The sequence below is a fragment of the Peromyscus eremicus genome, chromosome 4 (assembly GCF_949786415.1).
Source record: "Peromyscus eremicus chromosome 4, PerEre_H2_v1, whole genome shotgun sequence".
Lineage (NCBI taxonomy): Eukaryota > Metazoa > Chordata > Mammalia > Rodentia > Cricetidae > Peromyscus > Peromyscus eremicus.
The window spans coordinates 62,031,395-62,058,768 of record NC_081419.1 but is presented as its reverse complement, the minus strand read 5'-3'; the positions used below and the strand labels follow the sequence as shown (position 1 = coordinate 62,058,768).

At 48.2% G+C, this 27,374-nt stretch overlaps 1 protein-coding gene across 1 annotated transcript in view; it reads left to right on the top strand.

The window, feature by feature from the left end:
- P2rx3 (purinergic receptor P2X 3) overlaps positions 1-24,395 on the top strand; it is a 35,052-nt gene extending 10,657 nt beyond the window's left edge. Inside the window, exons 7-12 of the mRNA XM_059259229.1 lie at positions 59-200; positions 693-829; positions 21,051-21,144; positions 21,410-21,475; positions 22,156-22,233; positions 22,732-24,395. Of these exons, the coding sequence (XP_059115212.1) occupies positions 59-200; positions 693-829; positions 21,051-21,144; positions 21,410-21,475; positions 22,156-22,233; positions 22,732-22,845 (631 nt within the window). The 3' untranslated portion in view covers positions 22,846-24,395. The remainder of the gene's footprint in view (positions 1-58; positions 201-692; positions 830-21,050; positions 21,145-21,409; positions 21,476-22,155; positions 22,234-22,731) is intronic.
- Positions 24,396-27,374: the final 2,979 nt, after the last annotated feature.

Genomic DNA, 27,374 nt, shown 5'->3' with positions numbered 1-27,374 from the left:
AAAACTTAGGCATAGCTGGCTTTACTTTAATTCTGGGTCTCGTCTCTTTCCTTCCCAGGGGAAACCTCCTGCCCAACTTGACAGCCAAGGACATAAAGACCTGCCGCTTCCACCCTGAAAGGGCCCCATTTTGCCCTATCTTGAGGGTAGGGGATGTGGTTAAGTTCGCTGGGCAAGATTTTGCCAAGCTGGCCCGCACGGTAAGAGCCTGTCTCTTCTCCATGACCCCCTACCTACCTGGAAAGCTCAGCCCTCCCATAGATTTCAGGGACAGCCACTGGGATGCTGGGCAGGAGCCACAGCAAGACAGTGCCACCTGGTGGAAACATCCCAGACATGCAGATCCCTGAATCCATTCCTATCCTGAATCCCATCCATCTCTCCCGAGATCTCGCCTCTACTTCCTCAAGCCTCAGTTTCCCCTTCCTACCATCCCATTTCATCTCAGAAGAGGCCTTTGGTCTCTTAAAAGTTTCACGACACAGGAAAGTGGTCTGCAGCAGGTCTCTCTCCTGAGTTGTATCTCAGGGACTTGGAGGCTCCAGGCTCTTCCCCAAGGACACCCCCTCCCTACCAGTGAACTTCTTTCCTCCCTGCCACCTCCCGTGTAGGGAAGGGAATGAAATCACTCATCACAAATCCTCAGCCCTGACTGAGCACAGAGGAGAGCTCATATCTGGCCCTTTCTTCAGGGTGGAGTTCTGGGCATTAAGATCGGCTGGGTGTGCGATCTGGACAAGGCCTGGGACCAGTGTATACCCAAATATTCCTTCACTCGGCTGGATGGAGTTTCTGAGAAAAGCAGCGTCTCCCCTGGCTACAACTTCAGGTAAACCTCGCTGTCTGAGCAGGGGCAGAGGCCACAGGCAGCTCCAGAGACATTCATCTCAAGCGAAAACACACATTTGGAAGGGTTTCAGTGAAGCTTGGGGAGGACTTCCTGACAGTTAGCCATCCCTGACTGGTGAACTGTGCTATGAGGTATGGATTCCTGTCATTAAAAGGGGTCCAGGGTTTGGGGATTTAGCTCAGTGGTAGAGCGCTTGCTTAGCAAGCACAAGGCCCTGGGTTCAGTCCTCAACTCCGGAAAAAAAAAAAAAAAGAGGGGGGCGGGGTCCGACCACCTTGGATCTGCTGAGGACAGTAGTTACACCAGATGGCCAGGGTCTCCTGAAGTACTCGATTCTGTAATTGCCTGGTTTTAGCTCTGTTCCTGAAGCTATAATGTGCCTCCTTCATGTCCAACTAGCCCTCTTCCCTGCCCTGTGCCTGAATTTTCTAAGATTCTTATTCCCACAAAGTAAGCACAATATCTGGCATTGTTTCTTTTTCCAAAATGGTAAATTGACATTTCTTTCTAAAACCAGGAAATCCCATGATTCACAGTCAGCAACTATAATGATCACTAGTTCTTTCATGCTTTTCTGGGGGAAAAATGGTTTTTTAAATATCATCTCATTGATATTCCAAATAGCTTTGAGGCTTAAAGGATTTCTACTTTGGGGAGTTTTTCCACTCGGCAAAGGGGAAAGAGGAGAGGCAGAGGGTGATGAGCTGGGGTCTGGAACGAGTCCTTAACCCCTTCTTTGTCATGGCCCTGTCTGTGAAAAGCTGGTAGCATTGGCAGTGTGCTTATTCACCGAGGGGCCCACTGGCCAGTGCATGGAGTGCTTTGGCTTTCTCTCTGTCTCTGTCTCTGTCTCTGTCTCTCTCTGTCTCTCTCTCTCTGTCTCTCTTTGTGTGTGTGTGTGTGTGTGTGTGTGTGTGTGTGTGTGTGTGTGTGCGCGCGCGCGCTTACAAAGGTCGGAGAACAAGCTTCGTTTATTCTTTGCTTTGTCTGCGGCAGGATCCTGCACGTCAGGATAGCTGGCCTGTGCACTTGTGGTGATTTTCCTGACTCGGCTTCCGGGATTACCGATCCCTGTGCCACTGCCTCTGGCTTTTACATGTGTTCTGGGGATCTGAACTCAGGTCTCGGGCCTACACATTGAGCACTTTTGCCAAATGAGCTATCTCCCCAGTCCTTCCCTTAATTTCTGAAAATTCCCAAACTCCCAGAAGGACGCTGATTAAGTCCACAATGTTACATGCTAAAAAGGCGAAGAAAACTAAATTGGCAATGATGGGAGGGAGCAAAGTACACAGAAGAGTATGTTTGTTCCACATCTGAAGAGTCGCCGCTCAAGCCTCCCTTGTTGAGTAGTCTCCGGTGTGATGTTACGTGATGTGTGTATTAGTTATTCTCTTTGCTCCTGTGAAAACATTCCAGAAGAAAGCAATTTGAAGCAGGAAGGTTTGTTTTGGGACAGTTTGAGGGTGCAGTCCATTGTGACGGGGAGTCATGGCAACATGAGCATTAGGTGGCTGGTCACATGGCATCCTCGGTCAAAAAACAGGGAGAGATGCTCCACCCACTTTCTGCTCATTTGAGACTCCAGCCTGTGGGATTGTGCCACCACATCCGGGGTGGGTCTTCCCACCTAAATTAAACCCTCCCTCACACAGGGCTAGAAGTTTGCCTCCTAGGTAAATCTAAGTTCTGCCAAGTTGATAATCAAGATTAACTATCACAAGGCTTCGTTTTATCAGCTTGACAACCAAGCATATCATTTTTAAATCAAAGCATTCCATCCCTGATCCCGAAAATTTCATGTTCATTTTGTAATGCAAAATACATCTAGTTTATCTCTAAAAGTCTCCAGAATCTCAACAGTTCCAAAAATTCAGAAGTGTAAATACATTATCTTGTGAGATTTGGGAAATCTCTTATCTGTGAGCGCCTATAAAAAAGTCAAGCCTACAAGTCATATACTTCTTGTATACAATATCATGAAGAAAACATTCTCATTCCAAAAAAGGATGATTGAGAAGAAAGAAAGCAAGACTCAGCCAAGGTACAACTGGATCGCAGCAGGGCAAACACCAAATCCTGTACTTCCATGTCCAGCTTCTGGGGCTCTTGACGGCATCGGGTGGGCGGCATCTCCCTTGGGTAGCTGCAGTCCTCTGGTTCTCATGCCTACTGTACGCATAGACTCTCTCTTGGGCCAGCTCTACTTCACGCCTGCAATTCTTCTTGGAAAACATTCCATTACTAGCATCTCCAGTATCCTGAGGTCTCCATTGCAAGTCAGGCTTCACCTTCTCGGCTTCATGCCATGGCCGTTTAATGCCTCCTCACAGGGAGTCTGACCTCACCCAACTACATGCTGCCTGGCTTCAATGCCCGCTTCTGGGACTCCTTCATTCTTGTATCTTCCATGCCTGCAAAGCAGTGCCACATGGAAAATGCTGCCAAGTTGTGCTGCCAGATCAAGATGTAGCTTAACCCCCTCAGACAACAGGTATCGCAACCTTTGTGTGCTTTTGAGGCCGACCCTGGGGAAACACTTTCCTATGTGGCCACTGGGGGCAAAGAACACCTGTCCTCTGGTTCTGGTGCTAGCATCCTTGATGTAGGCTTTCTCTTTTTCAAATGAATTTGCATTTTCACAAGTGGGAGCTTTCTGTGAGTGAGGCCTTGCCCTGAGGGTACCTTTCCTATTGTCCTAGAGTGCCAGTTCCCTTGAATGACATTGATTTCTTCAACAACTCCAGCTGCTTTCTCTACATCCACTTGAAACTTGCTTATACTCCTTTCTCACCGTACTGCGCGCTTCATGTGTTCTACTGTCCATGCTGCTCTTTTCTGCTGTAGACCTGCCGCCAAGTGGCCCGTCACTCTCTTCTTGTGTCATTCTAGGGCTTCTCTAGTCTGGAGCCCAAACTCCAGCCAACTAGTTCCAAAGGCCTGCAAACCCACGTGATTGTGTTTATCACAGCAGTAACCCTGCTCCCGGTACCAATTTTTTGCATTAATTACCTTTCTAACTTCTGTAATGCAATACCCAACAAAAGCAATTGAGGAAGGAAAGATATGCTTTGGCTCATGGTTTGAGGGCATAATCCTTAGTGACAAGAAGGCGTGGCAGCAGGAGTGTGAGGGGACAGGCCACTGTTGCATCCTCAGTCAGGAAACAGAGAGAGGTGAATGCTGGTTCCACTTCCTTTCTCCTTTGTACTTGGTGGGCACTCCAGCCTATGGAATGGTACTGTCTACCTCCAGGGTTGGTCTTCACCCGTCAGTGAAATCTCTTTGGAAGAGTCCTCAAAGGCATGTCCATAAGTCGGTATCCTGGGTGTTTTAAGTCAAATCAAGTTGACATTCAAGATTAACCATAATAATCCACTTTCTTTTTCACCTTACTTTGCAACTTTAAAAAATAATGGCCCGTCCCATTAAGCTTTACATTTGATAGTTTAAAATATATATATATGTATGTTCTCTGGAAAGAAGAATTTTTAAAAATTGAAATTGCTTTCATAATCAACTCCAGAGTTTAAAAAACCATAGGAAACAACACATATTTTAAAGTAGGTTAAAAATACTGTTTGGCTCACTGGAAGAAATTGGCATATTTATTCAGTCAGTTCATCACACTGAGATCAATACAAAGGATATTTGTATGGTAGCTTAAAAATAGTAATACATTTTAATAAAATTCTCAATCTAAAGTACAAGTTTTCATACTAGAAAGTCTTCAGTCCTCCAAATGACTCATTTGACAGAAATGCTTGTGAAGACCACGTCTGCTGTGAAGACCCCAACTATGGGTATCATACAGTTTAGAACAGTACCTTTCATTTAAGGAAGAACTTCTTTGGAGTTCTATATCTCCTGTTGATTATGCAGTGACTGTGCCCTATCTAGGCGCAATAGGACTGGAGATACACTTAGTTCAAAATAAGCTTTGGTTGAGGGTATGAATGTAGCTCAGTTGGTAGAGTGTGTGCCTAACAATGCAAGAAGCCTGGGTCCCAGCCCCAGCTCAAAAAACCACGCAAAACCTGAAACCAGGAATGGTGGCACTTGCTTGTAACCTCAGCACTCAGGAGGTAGAAACAGGAGGGTCAGTTCACAGTCATCCTGGACTACATGGAGAGTTCAAGGTCAGTCTGGGCTACCTGAGCCCCTGTCTCAAAATAAATAAATTAGCTTAGATTGTTGATTTGGACAAGACTGGAAAGAGGACCTCCAAGGACTCTTCCAGTGTCATATTCAGGATCTAGGGGAGCCACCTGAGAGGTATCGGCTCCTCTGAGGAGCCTGAATAACTTACTCTTGTAATAGAGCCAGAAGTACAAGGCAGGCAAAACTGCCCTGTTGGACCCTGGGTAAAGTTCTCAGAGAGCCCAAAGAAAACTGCCATCGGGAGACAGAGGACATCCGTGCCAAGCAGGGCACTGCCTAAGTTCTGTCACATCTCTCCACCTGGTCCCCACCACCCTCTCATACAGCAGAGGATATCCTGACACTCGAGGCCAAACTGATAGTGTGGCGGGGAGGCCACAAAATCATCTTTCTGAATGCTCGGATAAGAGAAGAGGGCACACACCGTGGTTTCTATGACATGGTGATTTCATGCTGTTGTTTAAATCTCACAAAGCTACTTAGCAGTAGGACTGACCCTCATTACCCCATGTGCATAACATTCTGTGTTTCGTCTATTCCGCACCCATTCTAGAAGATCGGTGCTTCGGTGCTTCGGTCCTTCCACTGTCTTGACGAGAAAAGGCAGGCTCATTGAGTTCACTCTGCCACTGTCACACATCTAGTACATTCGGGTCCTGGATGTGAATAAATTTTCTTGAATGATATCTACCACAACCAGGAAAGCTAGGGACATTCACGCTTGTTAATTTTCAGTATCACGTGCATAGGTGGTTGATACTTTCCACCCTGATGAAAAACAAAGAACCCAAGTTCTCGGGGTGTGAAAATACTAGCAGATGCCAGCAGCACAATCCACAGCCTGGCCTCTTGCCTCCCAAAGAAGTTCATGTGTCTCTCCCTCCAACAGAAGCTAGATTTCTCACCACTCTATTGTTGCCATTGGCTCTGAAGAGAGTGGAATTATTCAGACAAGATTGGCCTTGCTTTAAGCTGCACATCTGATACCCAGGGGCAGCTCGAGACCTGCACTTCCATCACTAATTACTTCTGCGGCTCATTTCTATGCCTCCACCTCCCTGCTTTCTGCAGCTCTTTGCCTGCAGAATCATTGATTTTGATATTGTCTAGGTGTTAAAGATCCCGTGGGCACATCTAGACAAAGCTGTCCCTTTCCAGAGAGGAAACAGAAACTCTGAAGGGGAAGTAATTTGTGTAAGATCATGAGAGCATCTTAGTGTAGCCTTAGAGGTCACTCTGTCCAAGCTCCTGGCATCTGTTTTCCTAAGACACAACCCCAAACAAAAGGTTACTTCATAAGGTGGCCTCTTTGTAATGAGTCAGGTCCAGTTACTGGAAAGGTGGCCTCAGGATGCATCTCTCTTCAATTCTTACCTAATGGACTTGGTTCTCTCCATTTAAGTTAATTTTTGTGTGATCCCTAAAGGCTTTTGTTCTTTCTCCACCTGCAGCTTGGTTGAGAGACTATTTTGGTTTTACATGTAGGTTTGTCTATTCTGTATAGTTAGATATTCTAAAGCTCTCTTAACTTACTGTTTTGTTTTGTGGGGTTTTTTTTAAGCTTTTTTCCAAGCATATTGAGAGTGCAGTTGCTAAGGTTGTCTGGATTTGTGGTGGACAAAGTTTAGCCATATCTAAAAATAAGAACTAGCAGCTCAACAGTATACAGATAAAAGACAACCCCCCCCCACTCCCCCAGAGGCAGGAGGTGGCATCCTGTAGCTTAGACACAGGACTCGGGTGGGATCTTGCAGCCCAGGTATGCCCTCCGTTCACCTCAGTTCACTCAGTTCAGTACAGGATTTTAAATTGGGCTAATTGTATGTGAGTGTGTGAGCATGGTGAGTTTGTGAGAGCATACATGTGTTTGTTAGTGATTAAATGTTTTAGGCCAAGTGAGAGCAAGTCTGTGTGCGTGTGTGTGTGTGTGTGTGTGTGTGTGTGTGTGTGTGTGTGTGTGTGCATGTGTGGGCATTGATGATTTAACGACAGATTTATAACATCATATCTATCGGGGGCTCAGCAGGAACCAAATGACAGACTTTAACTGAGTAATTGGAAGAGAGCTTAATAAAGGGGCTACTTTGAAAGTGTGGGCAGGGTGCAGGGAAATCACAGGGCCTGCAGAAAGGGGCTAGAGCTACAGAGGCATGGGCATGTCAGGAGAGGGAAGCCCCACCAGCAGCCAGAACAGAGGCAAAGCAGCCCACCAAGGCAGGGAGAAGTTTGGACCAGGGGACACATGTGAGATCCAGTCCAAGTCCCTCTGCTGCCCTGTGGAGGTCTCCAAACCCGTTATGCCCCCGATGGAAGTATGAACCATTGCCCAGTAAAAAGGCGTGTACTCGCAGACACAAGCAATTTTTCAGGAGGTTTGTGTTTTGTTCTTAGAGGCTATTTTATCTACAAATAGAAGTTTTTTTAAAAGATGCTTTTTTAGGCTAGGGATGTAGCTCAGTGGTAGGGTACTTTCTTAGCATGTGCAAGGCCCTGGGTTCAGTCCCTAGCATGCCTCCAAAAGATATCTGTCTACAAATATAAGACCTACACAGAGTAGTGACATAGGCTCCTTTTCTTCATACAGTCCTGCTCCCTCACAGGAGTTAGCATCCCAGATGGCCAGGCGGCTGCCGGGGGGGGGGGGGGGTCTTTGAAGACCTCAAAAACTCACCTCTGGTCCTCATCTGGAGAGATGGCTTAGTGGTTAAGAGAACTTGCTATTCTTCCAAAGGACCTGGGTTCAATTCCCATCATCCATGTGGCAGTTCACAACTATCTGTAACTCCAGTTCCAGGGGATCTGGTGCCCTCACACAGACATACATGCAGGCAAAACCCCAGTGTGTGTGTGTGTGTGTGTGTGTGTGTGTGTGTGTGTGTGTGTGTGTGTGTTTATATATATATGAAATCTTTTATTTTAAACAAAGCCCTTAGTGGTTGAATCTGTGAAGTCCTTTCACACCTATACCTGTGCTTTGACCTCATTCACAAACCACCACACCTTTCCACTGAGAAAGGTTTTGAAACTTGCCAGAAATGACCCGACTTCATCAAGGCTCAGAGCCTGAGACCTGGTTTGTATTCGTTTCTTCTAGCATACTTCCAACCATTATGTGACTCGCATAAGAGATACACCCTGTGCTGACTGCTGGGGGTGGGGGTGGGGAACAGAAGCACTTTTAATGACATCTGATTTCTCAGTTTCCCTCTGAGAGTTCCTAAGACAACATTGCTACTAAAAGGCAACGCGGTTTTGGATATCCTCTCTCAGTGTCTGAGACCAAAAAAACCCACACCACTTGTTCATCTGCTAGCTATTCCTCGTGTGCTAGTGTGCTAGGTGTTTCCAGCAGGCATTCCATGTTGGAAATGCACCGACAGCAGCTTTCATGAAGCTCAGGATTTGGCCTGGTTCCCCTTCCATATCACAGCATGCAGATCCCCAAGCTCCTAGGCCAACTGACAGACAGAGCTGAAGTGGGCCCTGGCTTTCATCAGTCTCTCTGCAATCTGGATTTCCCCTCCTCTTCTCAAAAGCCACAGAGTATGTGTTTTAAAGGCAGCCGCTTTCACAGAAAACCGTAATTGGGAAGGCCTCTTCCATGAGGTGTGCTTGCATGTCCCCATGGTCCTTTTCCTTCTTCACCTTTCTGTGATGTCTGTGGGAGAAGGGACCATTGGTCCAGGTGCGTATAGCCCTTTTTAACACCCATGTCCATCCGGCACCGCAGAAACCAATGTTATTAACAGAAAAATAGGATCTCAAACTTGTTAAGTGCTGACCAAGGAGCCAAAGGCGTTATCTCTTCACCTCTGAGAAACTCTGGGCCTCAGGGGTCTCATTTACCTGGACGAGGCCACATACCTTATCTAGAGGCAAAGAAGGCATTCAAGGCTGTCAGCCTGGCCCCACAGCCTACACTTGCAGCTACAAGTAAGCTAGTAGGGCCAGTAAGGTTGTCCCCCACCCCCTGCTTCCCCGTGTGGCCCAGGCTGGGCTGCAGCTCATTACGCAAGCCAGGCTAGCTTCTAACTCACGCTAACCCTCCTACTCTCCTGATGCTGGGATGACAGGTGTGTACCAGCACAGCCAGCTAGTGATATGTTTTTAAAAACCAACAGCAGACAACTTTTTAAACGGCTGCTTTTGCAGTTGATCGGGTCCGTAGACTCTAAATAAATAAACCTGGCTTTGGGCCTGTCTCTCAGGGGAGGAGTCCCAGCAGGCTCTGAGGATGTGGCCCCCATCCCAGATGCAAAGAGACTGCCAGGCGATATTTTCCTGTCGGTACAGAATCAACTGTAAAAGTGTGTTTCAGCTGGCAAAATTACTTCCCAGCAGGCAAAGCTTTGCTGAGAACAGCACCTCCTTCACAGAGAAACCCAAATCCCAGGCCCGAATTTTCCCTCCCAAGTCAGCCTGGATCCTGCCTGTTTGTTGCTGTTTTTCCTGCTGGTTTAACAGTTTGGGTCCTGGTTTAGGAAGGAGTTTCCACTACTCTATGGGAGGACAAATCATTTCTAAACAGATATGAGTGCTTCCAAGGGATTTGTACACCGTGATAAAAAACCCTTCTCCATTCAGCAAACATTACTGAATGTCAGCTCAGCATGGGGAAGCCCTTGCAATGGCTGGCACTACTTAAAGCTAAATTTGGCTGCATGTTTCCTTGCACAGGAGCATTCAGGCAAGCCCCAAGAGGGGAAACTCTTGTGGATAATGAGGGGATGGCTTTGAAGGTCTCTTTCAGCTTCTGGTTCGATCACATGCTGAGCTTCATGGTTGACGGAGAGTGGAATGAGGCCAGTTCCTGTGATCAAGAGAATGATGAACCTAAACCCAAGTAGCAAAGCTGTTTATACATAAAAATGCAGGCAGCCCTCCTTAACTGTGGGTTCCGCATCTGTGGACGCTACCAAACATAGATGAAAGATATCTGAGGAAGCGATTGTACCTGCCCCAAAGAGGAGCAGGTTTTGTTTCCTTCTTATACCCTAAACAATACAGCATGGCCACCATTTGCACAGAATATACACTTCGTCAGGCATTATATGTCACCTAGGGAGGATCTAACACATGAAGGGCAATGTGCATAGTTTATAGACAAACACTGTGCCATTTTATATAAGGTCTACAAAGCTCCTAGAATCAACCTCCTGGGACTACTGAAGGGTGACTAAGCATAATAATTAAGATGAAGCTGGGAATGGAACTCAGCTGTAGACTGCTTAGTGTACACAAAGCCCTGATGCCCAACACAGAATAAAACCAGACATGGTGGTGCACACCTGGAATCATTTGGGAGGTGGAGGCAGGAGGATCCTAAGTTCAAGGTCATTCTCAGCTACGTATTGAGTTTGAGGCCAGGCTGGCCTACAGAAGACAAACAAAAAGAATTATCTGTCTGCCTTTAAACCTAGCACTTGGGATACAGGGGCATGAAGGGCTAGAAGTCATCTTGGTCTACATAATGAGCTCCAGGCCAACCAGGGCAGGTTAGACTACATAGTAAGACCCTGTCTCAATAACAGTCACCTTCTTCTTCTTCTTCGTCTTCGTCGTCTTCTTCTTCTTCTTCTTCTTCTTCTTCTTCTTCTTCTTCTTCTTCTTCTTCTTCTTCTTCTTCTTCTACTTCTTCTTCTTCATCAAACAAGGGTGAAGTAGTTAGAGGCCAGGATATGGATTCAAATCAAGGACACTTGGTGTGATTGAGAGCAAGTCTCATGCCCTCTGTGGGCCTGTTTCCGTTTCTGTAAAACGGACTATAAAGCCTTTTTAAACTCTGGCAGCCTAAATTAACACACATAGGTGTCTAGGATTGGGGGCCGGGGAAGGGCTTTGGAAGCTGGGGCTGCTGAAGTGTGCACTGTTATTTATAGCCCTGTCACACTGGGATGGAGCTTCAACCCTGCCCCACAGAAGCACATCTGACAAATGATTTATTACAGCAATTGACGTTTGTACTTACTCATCCTTTATCTGTTCCTGCTAATGGCACAAGGGAACACGTGTGAAGCATCGCGGTACTGTCAGGCCTCAAAACGGCTCAGTTTGGTCCAGTGTCGGGGATGGTCTGTCTGGTTACAGAACAGGTGTCTCTGTGAAGGTCTCAGTAAGGAAGTACATTGAGCCAGGGCTTGGGAAGAACTGTACACCCAAGGAATCAACACTGGAGCCGAAGCAGGTGGGGAGGAACACAGAGGGCCATTGCCACCCTAGATTGTAGTCATCATGGGAGGACTAGGTGCCCAGACTTAAACCAGAAGCAGTGATCACAAACAGAAAGAGCCACTAGCAAAACCAAGACAGGGCCGGGAAGCAGTAGGCAGAAGAAATACCCACCTCTTCCTCCTGCTCTCTTCTACTCGCCAGCCAGTACCACTCATCAACCACACCTCCAGAAACCAGAGGGCAAGGCGGCAGACCCCAAAGAGCAGTGACTCACTCTAGTCAGCGGTTCTCAACCTTCCTAATGCTGTGATCCTTTAATACAGTTCCCCACATTGTAGTGACCCCCCAGCCATAAAATTATTTTATTGCTACTTCATAACTAATTTCGCTGTTGTTATGAATCATAATGTAAATTTCTGATATGTGACTTCTGCAAAAGGATCATTCGCCCCCACTCCCCCATACCTTACCCCACCCCCACCCCCATCCCCACCCCAAAGGAGTTGCGACCCTCAGGTTGAGAACCACTGCTCTAGAGGCAAGAGAGGAGCACCACACAGCAGCTTCCTGCTTGTGTCTGGCAGCAGCAGCCTTTCTGTGTTGGCCTGGTAGTGACGCCTCTCATCCCTAACAACTCCAGCCCTGGTTCTTCTCTTCTTCTTCCCCTTCTCAGCTCAGCACTGGCAGCTGCTCGAGCTGTCTCTCTAATACTTGAGATCACAAGTCACAGGTAGGAGGTGCTTTCCTCGACAACTGAGGTGCTGTTGGAAGCACCTAGTTAACAAGCTCCCTGCCTCCTCTGATGCTGCCAGCAACTCCTTTTCGGTTTCTGCCTTAGGGAAGTAGTAGACTCTGGATTTGAGCAGCCTGAGTTCAGATCCCAACCGTGTCCCTTACCTGACAGGTTTTGTGCTTTTCTGTGGCTTGTAAAATCAAAGATAGAGAGTTTGGGTGGGGTGGTATACACCCTAAAATCTCAACACTCAGGAGACAGAGGCAGGAAGAATGCCGCAACCATCCTAGTCTACATAGAGTTCCAGGCCAGTCAAGCTACGTAGTGAGACTCCATCTCAAAAGCAGCAGCAACAACAAAAAAACGAACAAATAAACAAAAACAAAAAAGTAAAGGAAGTGAAAATAAACAGTCCACACACACACACACACACACACACACACACACACACACACACACCCTACTGATTCAATTTTGTGTCACTCATACATACTGTGTTTAGGGATTACCACTTAGGATTGAACAACACATCAGGGAACTGATTCCTGGAGAAAATTGATTCGTCCTCTGTCGACAGCCATTGACTACCTGTAATACTTCATGTGGGGGTGAGGCCTTGGAAAATGTTCCCCACTGACATTGGCATGTCAGCAGGTCTTGTTTAGACAACTATATTGTTGTGATTTCGTGCATACAGCTTCCCTGTCTAGAAAATAGTATCTAACAGCCGGAGTCCTGATCCTCTGGCTCTTACAGTCTTTCCAGCCCCCTCTCTCATGTCCTCTGAGCCTTAGGTGTATGTAAAGGTTGTGTTGTATCAGTTAGGGATAGGTACCCCACGGTTAGTTGTTCTCTATGTTTTGACTAGTTGTGGCTTTCTGTAATGGTCTCTATCAGCTGCAAAATGAAACTCCTTTGATGAGAGCTGAGAGCTACCTTACCTGTAAGTATAAGGATTAGTATTTAGAATACAGTTAAGAGATATACTGGCTTAGGAAAGTGGCCGTAGTCGGTTCTCCTCTGAAATCTATGACCGCTAGCTCTGGGTGGTTGGCTAGGTTTACAATATGAGACATGATTTCCTTCCAGAAAGCCTTAAGTCCAATTAGACAGTTGTTGGTTACCGCCAGGATATAAGTACCACTATTACACCGTTAGGGATATCTTGCCCTGCTGGTCATTGTTGTGATTCATAGGCTTTACAGCTGGATGGACCCACTGATTGCCTTTCTCCTTTAGCAGCTTGTATAGCACCTTCAGATACTATGAGAGCCAGTCCTCAGGGAAGAGGCTGCAGGTCATTTCTAGCTTAATGCTTCCAAGTTCTGTGTTCAGAGTGCACTAAGGTCTTACTTTCGTATGCTAGAAGACACCAAGGACAATGATGGTAACCTCTTGGGCTCCCCTGACCAGCAACTCAGAGGGAGGTTTCTCATGCCTAGCAATGGGGTTTTTATTAGATAGTCTATGGCTCTTGTGGGAAGCATTATCACTCCATTTAACATATGTATTAATATGTTATATATATATATGTATATATATATATATACATATATATATATATATATATATATATATATAAAGTAAGCTTATAAAACAGTGTGTTTCCCAATAGCTTTTTAAAAAAAAACATCCTTGGTGTTATTTATCTCTCCTTTCTCCCTCTCCTGGCTCTCCCTAAGTATTCCCCTCTCTCTTCCACCCCTAGTTAATCCCCTTAACCAGCAGATGCTGATGTCTCCACCTTACCCATAGAGAAACTGATACACAGAGAGAGAGAGGAGAGAGGAAGAGGAGAAAGAGAGAGATCTCCCAAGGTTGTATAAAGTACTTCAAGTAGCAAAGCAAGGATTCAGACCCTAGGACTGTCCCATGTCTAAGTCCCTGTGCCACCTAGGGCAATTAGCACCCTGCTGAGCTGTTGTAGGGCCTAAAGGTAGCCATGAATGAGAAGCCTCTAGGCTGGGCTAAGCTTGCGTAAGTGCTCCACATACCTTCTGTCCTCTCTCCTCCCAACACGTCCCCCACCAGTGGCACCTACCTTCCCACCTAGCCAGCTGCCGGATCTAAATGTTTTCTGTTGGAGAGAGAAAACAGCATGTTGTTACCACCATCCTAGTTCCATCTGCCAAATTGGGAGAATCTGGAGACGCCCAGCCAGCAGAAGGATGCCCAGAGGCTGGCACTGAGAAACTCAGTCTTTGCGGGGTTAAGAATCTGAGAAATTCATTTGCTGTTCCAGTAAGTGTTTCCTCCGCCCCTTGCTGAGATCACCAGACCAAACACAGGTGGTAATGTAGGCCTAGCAGCCCACAGACCACGCACCAGAGTAGTACCAGAACCTGGGTCCGGATGGAGACGGGACAGTAGGGCAGGGGCGTTTCACCACGATAGCTCTCTGCACTGGCAAACCTGTTCTCTGGGGAATAGGATGCCATTGTCTGTAGAGTCAATATTCCACTGTGGTCAAGCTACAAGGGTAAAGTCACTGAATGTGGGATTGGGAGGAGATGTATACAGTTGGTTGTCCTAGCCAGAGCAGGTGGACTGAGCCACAGTCGCTTCAGTCCACCTCTACACTCCAAAAGCACATGTCCTTTCCCACAAAAGAACCTGCTGTTCTCTTAGCCAGGGATGCTGCCTCCACCTCTCACCTATCCCTCCAGTCTCAGAGTGCTGTAACCCAGAGCTTCGCCTGAAGTCGAGTCTAGGCCAGAAGTCTTCGCCTAGCCGGGCAGTGGTGGTGCACGCTTTTAATCCCAGCACTCGGGAGGCAGAGGCAGGCGGATCTCTGTGAGTTCAAGGCCAGCCTGATCTACAGAGTGAGTTCCAGAACAGGCTCCAAAACTACACAGAGAAACCCTGTCTCAAAAAATAAAATAAAATAAGAGAAAGAAATAAAAGAAAAAAACAAAAGTCTTCACCTACCGCTGTGCTCTTAGACTGGTATTCTCCAGCTTCCCAGCCCCTCTCTATGTCCCATTTTGGACTGTGTGACTGATTGATATTTCTCTCCCTCTCACAGCACTAGAGCTCATCAATGTGTCAGTGGTGCCCAGTGCCCAGTACCCAGCAGGCACTCTAAGCACTGATTAACTACTGAAAAATGAGAGCTTGTCTGAGCTTGCGCCTTCATGAGTGAATAGGTAAATTCGCAGGATGAAGAGGGAGGAGAGGGGAACACCATGAGCCGAAGCTCCACATGTCTGTGGCGCATGTTCAGGACTTGCAGGAAGGCAGGCATGTGCTGTGGGAGGGAGGACCGTGTGGTGGGAAACGGAGCCGCTCTTGTTAGCAGGGCCTGTACTCCAGGCCACGGTGCTGAGTGGCAGTGTTCTTACCGCCAGCCCCACTTCCTAGCCGAGACATTCAGAACCAGAGGGATCAGAGCGGGGCTCTAGCAGAGGCCAGCCTTTCCGTCTGCAGGTGAAGAGGTCCCTTCTTCCCACTGTGAGTGGCTCTCCTATGCTTCCTGGGCTCGTCCTAGTCAGCGGCACCAGCAAGTGCAATAGACCCTCCTAAGCACAGACAGAAGTTCCTTCCTAAGTCAGGACCTAATCAGGGAGGGAGGGCCGAGAACAATCTAGAATCCTGACTGTCCTGTTCCATTCTCTGTTACCATAGCTGGGGAAGGACAAAGAAAAGGGTTTATTTTGACTGATGATTTTGAGTGAAGGTGGAAGGGACACATCTGGAGATGGTTTTGCTGTCAGAGTTATGAGGCGGCACAAGACATCCCATAATAACAGGCAGGTAGCATTCAAGAGACCACTGGACCTGCTGTTGCAGCATGCTGTAGCTAGAGTTTTCATGCATGGCCCACAGTCAGGACAAATTTCTGACAACTGCCAGTCCCACAGCTGCTCAGACCCAACCAAGTAAACACAGAGACTTATATTGCTTACAAACTGTATGGCTGTGGCAGGCTTCTTGCTAACTCTTCTTACAGCTTAAATTAATCCATCTGTATAAATCTATACCTTGCCACGTGGCTCGTGGCTTACCGGCGTCTTCACATGCTGCTTGTCATGGTGGCGGCTGGCAGTGTCTCCTTCTGCCTTCCTGTTCTTTCTTTTCTCCTCTCTGTTAGTCCCGCCTATACTTCCTGCCTAGCCACTGGCCAATCAGTATTTTATTTATTGACCAATCAGAGAAATTTGACATACAGACCATCCCACAGCAGCATGCCCACTCTTTGTTTTTGGTTTTGGTTTTGTTTTGAAGACAGGGTCTCTCTATATAGCTCTAGCTGTACTGGAATTCACTCTGTAGACCAGGCTAGCCTGGAACTCACAGAGATCCATCTGCCTCTGCCTCCTAAATGCTGGGATTAAAGGCATCTGCCACCACACCCAGTCACACTTTTTTTTTAAAGTTGTATTTATTTCTATTTCATGTGTATGGGTGTTTTGCCTGCATGTATGTATGTACGCCATATGTGTGCCTAGTGTCTGTGGAGGTCAGAAGAAGACATCAGATCCCACAGAACTGGAGTTACAGAGAGCTGTGAGCCACCATGTGGGTGCTAGGAACTGAACCTAGGTTCTCTGCAGGAGCAGCAAGTACTCTTAACTGCTGAGCCACCTCCCCAGCCCCAACACATCCACTCTTGCTATAACTCTTTAACCCATTTATCTGTTAATCACAAGAACAGAGATGCGTGAGGAGAGGGCCTGATCACCTCTTAAAGGTCCTGTCCACCCCACTTAGTGTCTTACCATGGAGATTCAGTTTCAGCATGCATTTCAGAGGAGACAAACCACGTTAAACCACAGTGCTGACTAAGAGCATGGACTCTGCAGCTGGACGGACTGGGCTTGGATTCCAGATTCACTCTCCTGACTATTGCCTTTTATGGCTTAGACTTTTTAACCCCTCTGATCCTGCCTACTCATCTGTAAAGTAAGAAGAGCAACAGGACTTAATGCCACGGGGGTGGTTGTGAATAAAGTGAATTGGTAAGTGTAAAACACTTGGTACAGTGCTGGTACCTCGTACTCGGGACGTGCTGGCAGCTACGGTATCACAGAGAACTCTGTGAGTGCTATGTGCTATGCACTACATAGTAAGAATTTAGTAGATGTTAGCAACAGTTGTTACTAATATTATTATCTCTAGGAGCAAGGAGAGTTAAGGCAAATAAAGATAATATTCTTTATCTTGGCCTTAGGGTAAAAAGCTTAGCTCTCTTAATTCATTCTCTCCATAGCCCACTCCCTCCTTTTTAGTAAAAGTAAAAGTCTCGGAGAGGTTGGGTGACTTGCTCAGGGACAAAATGCTAGTTTAAGAAGAGCCAAGTGGCATCCTCGGATCTCGGACCTTCATAGAGAGCTTATTCCTAGGAATGACCCATTTGGCCTCATCCTCCCCTCCCCGACTCTAACTCATTCTTTGTCCTTTAGAAAAACACTTCTCACTGTGCCTCAATCTTCTCGGTGATAAAACTGGTGAGGACAGTTGTAACAGTCAGGATAGGTATTGATAACTGCTGTAACAAACAGTCCTCTCACCGGTGGATTAACATTGTGGGTCAGGGATGTTGGAGGGCTTTGTGGAGTCATTCTGGGCTCTAGTCTGCTGCCTGCCATCTTGACTCAGTCTCCATCAAGACTGCCTCATCAATCTCCCCTGGTTCCTAAATAGTGAGCCATTAGATGGCAGGAGGCGGGAGCGGGAGGACATGGAAGGTACACTGCACTGAACCATCTCGGCCCCAGGTAACAAGCCTCACTTCCATCCACATTACAAGAGCCAGTGATGGAGCACCAGCCAGGTATGAGGGACAGGGAAGTCAGGTCCAAGTGGGACTCAACAAGAAGATACCCCAAGCCCTTGTGATCCGAGCCATCCCCTGCCTCAGGGATGAGACAGCTTCTGTGATCTTTGGCTCCACTGGAGTGGAGTCTGGACCCTGCAGAGCCCAGCCCTATCTGTAGCCTAGACCCTCCTCCCTGAGCTCTGCAATTCCTCCCGCCCAGCAGGAAGAGAAGCCTTCCCTGCCAAGCCTCCTTGAGGGTGGGTGGCTGGTGAGATAATGATCTTACCACGCTTATTGCCTCTTGGAAGGCAGGTGCTGGAAGAAAACCAAGTCCGCTCTGATTTCTCTCCCTGTTCCCTTCACATTCCTTCCCAGGATAAATTTAACCAGTGGAGCCTAGGATGCCAACTTCTTGTTCTCTGAGTCCATGTCAGAGCATTTGTCATGGATGCAGCCTTAGGCTGTACATGAAGGCTGCAGAACCACAGGCTCAACCCCAGCCCCGCCTCAAACATCTGTGATTCATCCCCGCTCCCCATGCCCAGTTGCCACGAGTGCATCTCTGTGACAAGGATCTTGAATTCTCCAGTTGTGTGAGAATGTAGAATTTAGAAGGGCTCTAAGACCTTGCACCAGGGTGCTTACATCATTAAAACTAGCTAAAGACAGATGGTTCAGAGATTCCAAGTTTGGGCTGTGGAGTCCTAGAATCAGAAGTCATTAGAATCCTGACTCAAGCAAGTTACCTGCTCATCTCTCTCATCTATAAAATGGGTCAACAACAGTGCATTATTCATGAGGTGAACTGAGGTATTCTACATATATTTCTGGGGCTTTATAAATAGTGGGTGCTGAGATGGTCATGGTCCATCTGGTCTACATACCCTCAAGGCAGCCTGAAAGCCATAGGTTTCTGAACTCTTCTGTCTATTTCAAATATTTCTTTGAGCTATCCCTGGAGGTCTCCTTGAAGGTCTGGGCTCTTGGGTCTCATGGAGATAGAACTGTTACCCTTCCTGCCATTCATTCCATCCCCCTTCTGCTGCTGCATTTGAACTCACTCTGCTTTGCTTTGACCTGTATGGAGCTCTCCCACTGTTACCCAGACAACATTTACCAGAGTTAAAGATGGTCTCATTCCTCACACATTCCCCTGACCTCCAAGCCTTCCTTTCTTCCTGCTCAGTGGCTGTACTTCATCCAGTATCCCTCTTAGGTCACTGTCATTTTTACCCTTGGGTCTCACTCTCTGGAGAAGACTTTCCTGCTTTCCCTCACTCTGTCCCTTCAGCTGCAGGGCCCACAGGAAACACCCGGCATCAGGCACCCTTGAGAATGCTTCCGCTGAATGGTTCTCAGCCTTACTTGGTGGCAGGTTCAGCACTATGGCCTTGCCCAGGCATGGGTAGGGGCAGAAACCTGCTACCCGAACTTCCTGTACTGCTTCCTGATGACAGAAGCATCTGGGCCTGAGCTTCCCTGTCTGCAAAGTGGGCAGTTGGAGTAGGTATCCCAAGGGGACAGGGGTGGCCTCCAAAGGTGTGATTACGTGAAGAAGCAATGCACAAGGGTACACATGGGACAAGAGGAGCCAACCTAGGTGGTGAAGGACCCCGAGGCTGGCAGCCTGTGGAAGCTGTTATCCCAGGACTGGCATGGGCAAGCAAAGGGAGAAAAGCTCGGAATCTAGAGAAAGCTGAAGCCACCCTATAAGCCTGTGTGCGAGCTAAGCCACTGCTGGAGGCTAAGCAGACTGAATACCCCGTCCTTTCTGCTCTCCTGTTGGTACTTCCTTTGGATGAACCCACCTAAAAGCCAAGCAGACTGCTTGATAGAAGCAGCAGAGAGCCAGAGCTGGGCAGAGAAAGATGGTGTCTGGAGGACAGAATATCTGTTGTGGGATTTCAGTAGTGTTCAATGAGTCGGTCTCAGCGAGTATTCAGCTGCTAACAGAGCTTTGACAGGACAGGGGCACCCCTATCTTATAGACATGGAAGCTGACACCCTGACAGCTAAGAAACGTTAAAGGCCACACTGTTTGCAGGTGATGACTGTGGGATCCAGACTCATTTCTACCTGACGCCGGAGTTCCCCAACGGCAATTCCAATCCCAAGCCTAGCACTTACGAGCTTCGAAGCCACAGGCAGTTCCCCTCCCCGCCATAGGCATCTGCAAATTAGGGTGTGAACTTCACCCTTCTGCGTGGGCACCACTGAGTCTGTGGGAAGAATGAAATGTGATCACTCCTATGAGCCCCCCAGCATAACACAAGGCATCTAGAAGCCAAAGCTGAGGGGCAAAAGACAAAGCAAAGGACTTGGGCAGATCTAATGCTGAGTTTCCAATGGGAAATCCTGGGTGCGTCATTTAACCTTGCAGAGCCTCGGAAAATATGAAAATCATTTCCTCTGCCATGGGATGGAGGCAAGGGTAGAATGAGGTGAGGGAGCAGGAAACGCTTTTCTCAGTTACAATATAAAACATATTTCTTCAGCAAATAACAATGGCCAATGCCAGTGTATGTTTCCTGTGCCCAGGACTGTTCTACAACACTGCCATGTGTTCTCAGTTCTCATGGCAACCCTGTAGAGCAGGACTGTTTTATTGTTGCCACTCAAGATGCAGCCACTGAGTCTCAGGTTAAATGACATGTACATAGTTATAGGAGTCAGGCTTTGAGACCAGGTAGGTTAAAGTTGGGCGCTAAGATACCCAAGCAAGTAGAACTAAGAAGCCTGGGGCCAGTTGTGGTCAGCTGTAGTTCAAGCTGTCATAAACAAAGCTCAAAACGGGGAGAGAGGTTTTCAGAGATGGCTCAGTGGGTAGAGTACTTGGTGCCCAAGCATAAGGGCCTGAGTTCCATGCCCAGCACTCACACTTTTAAAAGCCACATGACTGTAATCCCAGTGCTGAGAGGGTGGAGGTGAGCGGTTTCCAGGGTCTCATTAACCAGCCCGTCCAGCCAACTGGTGAGCTCCAGGTTTAGTGAGAAACACTGTCTCAAAGATGAGGTGCAAAGCAGTCAAAGAGGACATCTGATGTTGACCTCAAGCTACGCACATGCATAGGCCATTACATTCACACTCATGGGCACGCACGCGCACACACACACACACACACACACACACACAAACCTTGTGTCGAGATTATTTTAAGAGGAGAGGCTTAGTTCTCACCAACAACGATGTTGATTCTGTAGGTTCTAGGTATAGCCCCAGATTCTGTTGTTGAAGTCTCCTTATCAATGCAGGAAGAATGGTAGCAGGCATCTTAACCCACCATCAACTGCTCGATAATGACTGTTGAGCTCTAAAGAGCCCTAAGAGTTCAGGCAGGAGAATTCATAGGCAGACCCCGTTTCCCCTCTGGCCTCCAGGTTTGCCAAATACTACAAGATGGAGAATGGCAGCGAGTACCGCACACTCCTGAAGGCTTTTGGCATCCGCTTTGATGTGCTGGTGTATGGGAACGTGAGTCCTGGGATCCAGCAGATGAGGTGGGGGTCCAATTCCTGCACTTGGGCCTTGAAGAGGCTCTCAGGGGAGGGGAGTCTTCAACTGGCCAACTGGCCGCATCTCCCATCAGCTCCCTATGCTATGTAGGGTGGAACCGTTTGACCCACTAAAAACTCTTCAGGCTCCACAGCCTCTGTAACAGGAGCCCAAGTTTAACCTCAGCCCTCACCCCTTCTCCGTTCAACCCTCTGTCTTCATGCTTTGCTCTTTATACATACAGGCTGGCAAGTTCAACATCATCCCTACCATCATCAGCTCTGTGGCCGCCTTCACTTCTGTGGGAGTGGTAAGTTCAGTCTTTCCAGCCTCTTACAGGGCAGTCAGGGTGGGGCCAAGCCAGGCATGGTACTATCAAACAGCTCAGGGTAAGCCCTCCTCTGGGCTCCAACACCTGCTGCTAAGTAGCCCTGGTTTGGGCATCTCCCGTCATTACCTCCCAAGGCTCATGGCCTCCAGAGACTGCATCCCTGTTTTCAGGTGATTCTGTCTTATAAGAAATTCCTGCCTCTCACCATGAAGGGAGGGAGAGACTCCATGTTTCCACAGTCCTAGGATACCTTAGTGAGGAAAACAGAGCCACCAGGCAAGGTGGGGACAAAGGCTCACTCCCAGGGACTCCTCCCCTACCTCCCTCTGCTTCTTCCTTCACACTCCCTGTGCTTGTGAGCCAAGGGCATTTCTCAGTAGCTAGAGAGGTGGGCCATAGAGGATCCCGAAGAGCCTCTGGGAATTTTCTGAGAAGAGCTGTACAGTCGTCTCTCTGGAAGACTCAACCCCTTCTGGCCCCTCTCCTCACAATGCTTCGGCCACCTGTGTGCTGAAGGTAGTCCTGGCCACGAGCTGGGCAGCACAGGGGCCGCTGGAGCCCTGCCCATCTCAGGCCACGAACTGGGCAGCACAGGGGCCGCTGGAGCCCTGCCCATCCCAGAGCCGCTGTTTGAACCTGTACTGCTGCTCTCCCTCCAGGGGACTGTTCTCTGTGACATCATTCTGCTCAATTTCCTCAAAGGGGCCGATCACTACAAAGCCAGGAAGTTTGAGGAGGTGAGTTGGGGAAGCAGAGCAAAGCGGGCTGCTGGGCCCTCGATGGCTTACTGTCCAGGGTGTTCTGAATGGAAGTTCAATGGGCCTCCATTAGTGTGTGGGGTCCAAGAGAGCGCTGGGCCAAGAATGGACTCTTCGGGGATTTAGGGCTGGGTGTAGCTCAGGGGTCTGTTGCTTACCTAGCATGCACAAAGACACCAGCCCTTCCCTTACGAGAAAACAATCGGGAGGGAAGAGTTCTGTGGGTCATTGTCAACATGTCCACCACTCACTGTCACTTGTCCACTCCCGGGGCAGAACGGAGCCTGCCTGGAGATGGCCTGGGTTACAGTTTCCCCTTGGAGCGCATGCAAAGTCCTGGGTTCTTGGAGACTTACTCTACCTCCCCCAATGACCAGGCAACCCCACCCCACCCCAGCTGCTGAATTTGTCAAACGGGTCACACTGGAAGATGCTGCCCAGTGTCAAACATGACGATGCCAACTCTTCTGCTTGCAGGTGAATGAGACAACACTGAAGGGTACTGCCTCCACCAACCCGGTGTTCCCCGGTGACCAGGCCACCGTGGAAAAGCAGTCCACAGACTCGGGGGCCTACTCCATCGGCCACTAGGGCCCCTCCCCAGGGTCCCATGCTCACCCTTAGGCTGCAGACTCTCCAACAGGCCACCCTGTCTGGGCAGATGGGGGTGGGATGGGGGAGAGAGGGGCTCTCATTTCTGCTGCTCATCCCAAAGACCACAGCCAGGTATCTAGGTCCTTACTGTTCAGCAGACAGGTAATGCTTCCTGCTAAGACCTGAATCTTGCCTTTACCCCTTGCATGCCTCCCATCTGCTTCCCAGGGTCCTAGGACAGCAGTATCCATCCCTTTCCAAAGGAGAGAGAAAATGGTTGCTATGGTTACACCCATAGGGCCAACCAAGTACCAGGCACTTCCATACACATTATCTCATTGAGGCCTTAAAATAATCCTATAGGGCATATTTCTGGGTTTTTGTTTGTTTGTTTGTTTTTGAAGAGAAGCAAAGGCTCAGGGAGACTGAGTCATTTGCCCCAGTCCACGTGACCAGAAAGTGAGATTTATACCCAGGTCTAACTCCTTTGCCCACATCCGTGAGGGAAGAGTGAACTCCCTACATGTGGTTCCTTTGTGTCCGTTGCCTTTCCCTGCCTTTCCGGTGACTAGATCACCAGTGAGCTTTCTCGGCAATGCAGGCCCTACTTTAGGGGAGCCCAGTGAGATGGAGTATAAACTCTCATTTCTGACTTGGCCAAGTCCAGCTTCAGAAGGAAATAGAAGGTATGTCTGTTGGTGAATTTTTCCTCACTTCACCCCATATCTCAAGCCCAAGCTGAGGAGTAGACCTTTATTCTCCAGATAGGCCCTCACACATCTGGACCCTCACTCCAGAATCCAGATAGAAGATACACACACACACACACACACACACACACACACACACACACACACACACACACATGACAGGTGAGAAGTGATTTCTAAACCTAGCATCATGCCCCAGGACATCAGCTGTCCTTGTTTAAGCATTGTTGGAAAAGCCTCACTTAGTGGCTAGGGATGTAGCTGAGTAGATACAGTGTTTGTCTAGCATGTGTAAAGAAAGCCTAGGGCCAACCTCCAGCACTGTAGAAACCAGGTATGGTGGGGCACACCTGTAATCCCAGCACTCAGGAGGTAGAGACAGCAGTGGGGGAAGGGGGGAGGCGTGTCAAAAGTTCAAGTTCATTGTGGCAACATAGTTAAGTTTGAGGCCAGCCTGGGTCCCATGAAACTGTCTCAAAAAAGAAGTTGGGAGGCACAGGGAAATCCAATACCCTGTGCGCATTCAGCTAGGTCAGCCAGGCCTGTTCCATGTGATCCTAATAGGGTAAAGGGCCTCAGGAACCTTCATGTCCAACCCTCTTGCTGACTGATCAACACTAAGGCCAGAAATGGAAAACGGCTTCCCTTGTGCCATAGTGAGGTGTCCTGTGCTCAGAGAAGGACACTATTGAACAGAAGTCAAGTCCATCTTGTCTCTATCTTTTAAAGAAAAAAGGAGAGGGAGAGGAAGCTCTAAATCTCAGAAGCTCAAGGACAGAATCAAGGTTTGGGGAGGAAGCAACTTGAAAGGCTTTTTTGGTTTGGTTTTTTTTTTTTTGTTTGGTTGCTTTTGATGAAAAGACGTTGCTATGTATCCCTGGCTGACCTCAACTTTACAGTCCTCCTCCCTCACCCTTTCCCCAGGATTGGGATTTACAGGCAAGTGTCATCATCCAGCTGGGGGCACCTCTTTAAAAAGAATACAGGATTAGGTATCAGAGAGGTTCATGCAAATGAGTGGGCCTGAGGCATAAGTTTCATTAGTGTCAAGGCCAGTCTCCTCTGGGAACATGGGCATGGTGATGAGGTCTTAGCAGAGATGAGCATGCATGTAGACAGAGGGCTGGCCCCTCACCAGAAGGTACAGAGAGATGTGGGGGAAGGGGTAGTGTAGCAGTACTTTGGGAAGGCTTCTACAGGAGTGCTTGAACAGACCCAACCCCAATGATCTCCACCCAGGGGGAGAAGGGGTAAGAGTCCTCTCACCAGGTCCATCGTTCCTGCCCTCCATCTGCTACTCACAGCCCCCATCATGATGGGCGATGGGATATGTCTCCCTAGCACCAGCATCAGCTCCTGGGTAGTGTCCAGTAGACCTGGCCAGGCTTCATCTCTCCAGCACAGACATCAGTAAAGGAAACAGCACATCCTCCAATAAGGAGGCCCCCAGGCCCCCTTTGAGCTAAGGCAGAGTTCACAAAGATGCTTCCTAGGAGGAGATGGAGACACTGTGTCCTGGAAGGGAACTGTACCCAGACTAGGATAATCCTCCCCCAGGTGCCTGAGCCTCTTCTGGACCTTCCAGTAAGTGTGTAAGCCCCATTCTCTACTCCCCTTTGTCTGAATCAAGTCCACTTTTGTGTGCTATTAGATGTAGGCTAATAGAAATTACAACAGTCAGCTTGTATCTGATACACTGTGATTTACTCAGCGCCGTCACCGACATGGTCACACGGGCCCTGACCACACCTGGGGAGGTTTCTGTGGTTTGTTATTAATTTGGTAGAAAAACAAATAGACAGTTCTTGGAACTAGAGCTGGAAGCTGTGTTCACTCTCCAGGCTACCTTGCTCAGCATACAAGCTGTCATTCCATTGTGGAGTGGTTCACCATTGGCAAGCTGTGGGCTAAATGGATGACAGGCATTGCCTAACTCAATCTCCATTTTACAAAAGAAACTGAGGCTGAGTGAAATGAAGGAATGGAAGCAGAAGTGACGTGAACCCAGAGATTTGTGATGCTGGAGTGTGAGATGTTGACTTCTGTGTGTATCTATTGGGGGAAAGTCAGGAAATTTGTTGACTCGCCTTTTGTTTATATCTGTTACCTGGGCTAACTAAGCAAGATCCTGCTGCAGTAACTGGTGAGATCTAAGCGAAGTAGCTAGGCAGGATGAGGCACACAGTCTCCCAGGGGCAGGGAAATAGAGCTGGAGAATTCTAAGAATCATCTGGTGCCCAGGCCTGCACTAGCCAGAAGCGGGAACAAGTTACAGAGCCAACTGTCTGAAGAGATGCCAAGGCTGTCCTCCTGAGTCTCTAGAAAGCGAACGCAGTGGACACAGCAGTCTGTTTCCCTTCCCTCCCACCAGATCCCCGCCATACCCTGACATTCCATACCCTTCCTTTCTGTGTTCCTTCTCACAACACCTTGTTCTCAGCAAGTTACCAGTCAGTCTCCTGGGGATAGTAATTGATAAGGTTCTGGAGACTGTCTTCTCTCAAGATTACTTGCCTTTTAGTCAAGAGCTAAGCAAGAGTGAGAGGCCGTAAACAGCCAGCACAATTGTTACATAAGGGCACAGTGTGATCCTCAGAAACAGTGCCAGAGACTTGAGGAACATTTTACTAGCTAGGCGTGCTCTAAGGAGGCTTTAGTCGAGAAGGAGCTTGTCCCCCCACACACACACACCTCTGCCTGTGGCTCTGGCCATCAGGGTGTTGGGCTCCTTGGTTAGACACCATTCTCTGTCAGGGAAGGAGAGGAGGTGGCGAGAAAGGGAGCGAGTGACTGCATCAGGAGCTTGGTGTACCCCGAAATGTCCTCGTTACTGCTCATCATCCCACCCCCTGCAACAATCCCACTTTCTCTAGAAGCATTGAGTCAAGAGTCCACTTACTGCAGTGTTCGATGCAGGGACCTCCATGGGCCCCCACTCTTCGGCAGCTCCACCCCTTGACAGGATTCTTTGCCATGATTAGGAGCTGAGCCAACGATCCCTTTACCAAGACAGACCCTGGGCATCCTCCATCAGTGAGGTGCCATGGGTGTCAGGTCCTACTCATCCATGTTCAAAGACCTCCATGTTCAAAGGACTTAGCTATACTGTTTCTCCCCAATCCACTGTCTAGGACTGTGCCCCATCCCTGTTCTATTCCCTCAAATCCAGTAGCCTTAGAGAGAGTGGGGGGGGGATACTAGTATATATTTGTATTTTGGATATCCCACATTTGCAAGTGCATGTACAGAAATTCTCTCACCATGAGCATACGGACACACACAATTTGAGGTTTTCTCTATACTCTTTAATACCCAGTCTCAACTGTGAACCTCTTGTTCTGTCTACTCTAAATTCTTTTTGTGAAATCCTTCTAGCCCAGTGTCCTAGCTGGCTTAAAGTTAAAGGTAAAAATGATATTCCCTCCATCTCCCCAGGTCTGAAAAAGTGATGTGAAGGAATGCTGAGGCCCAAGATAATAGAACTAAGGGTGGGATCTAAGCTCTTGCCAGTCTCTTGCCTTGGGCTTGTGAGTGTAGGATAGATCCCTTCAAAATTGTAGCCTCTCTACAGAAAGAGTAGGTGATAATGGAGGAGAGGGCCGCCTCTCTCTTGAAACACCCAGGAGGAGGCTGAGAGAATGGGAAATGGAATCATTGCTGGATGCCAAAAAGCATAGCACTAGAGGAACAGACTTCTATAAAAGAGGGTTTTCACCCCTCAGGGTGTCCCCCACTTTCAATCTCAGTATTGCATACCAGCTCTTGAGTAAGCCCCTTCTCTTCCATTTGGAAAGCCACTCAACCCCCCACCTCATA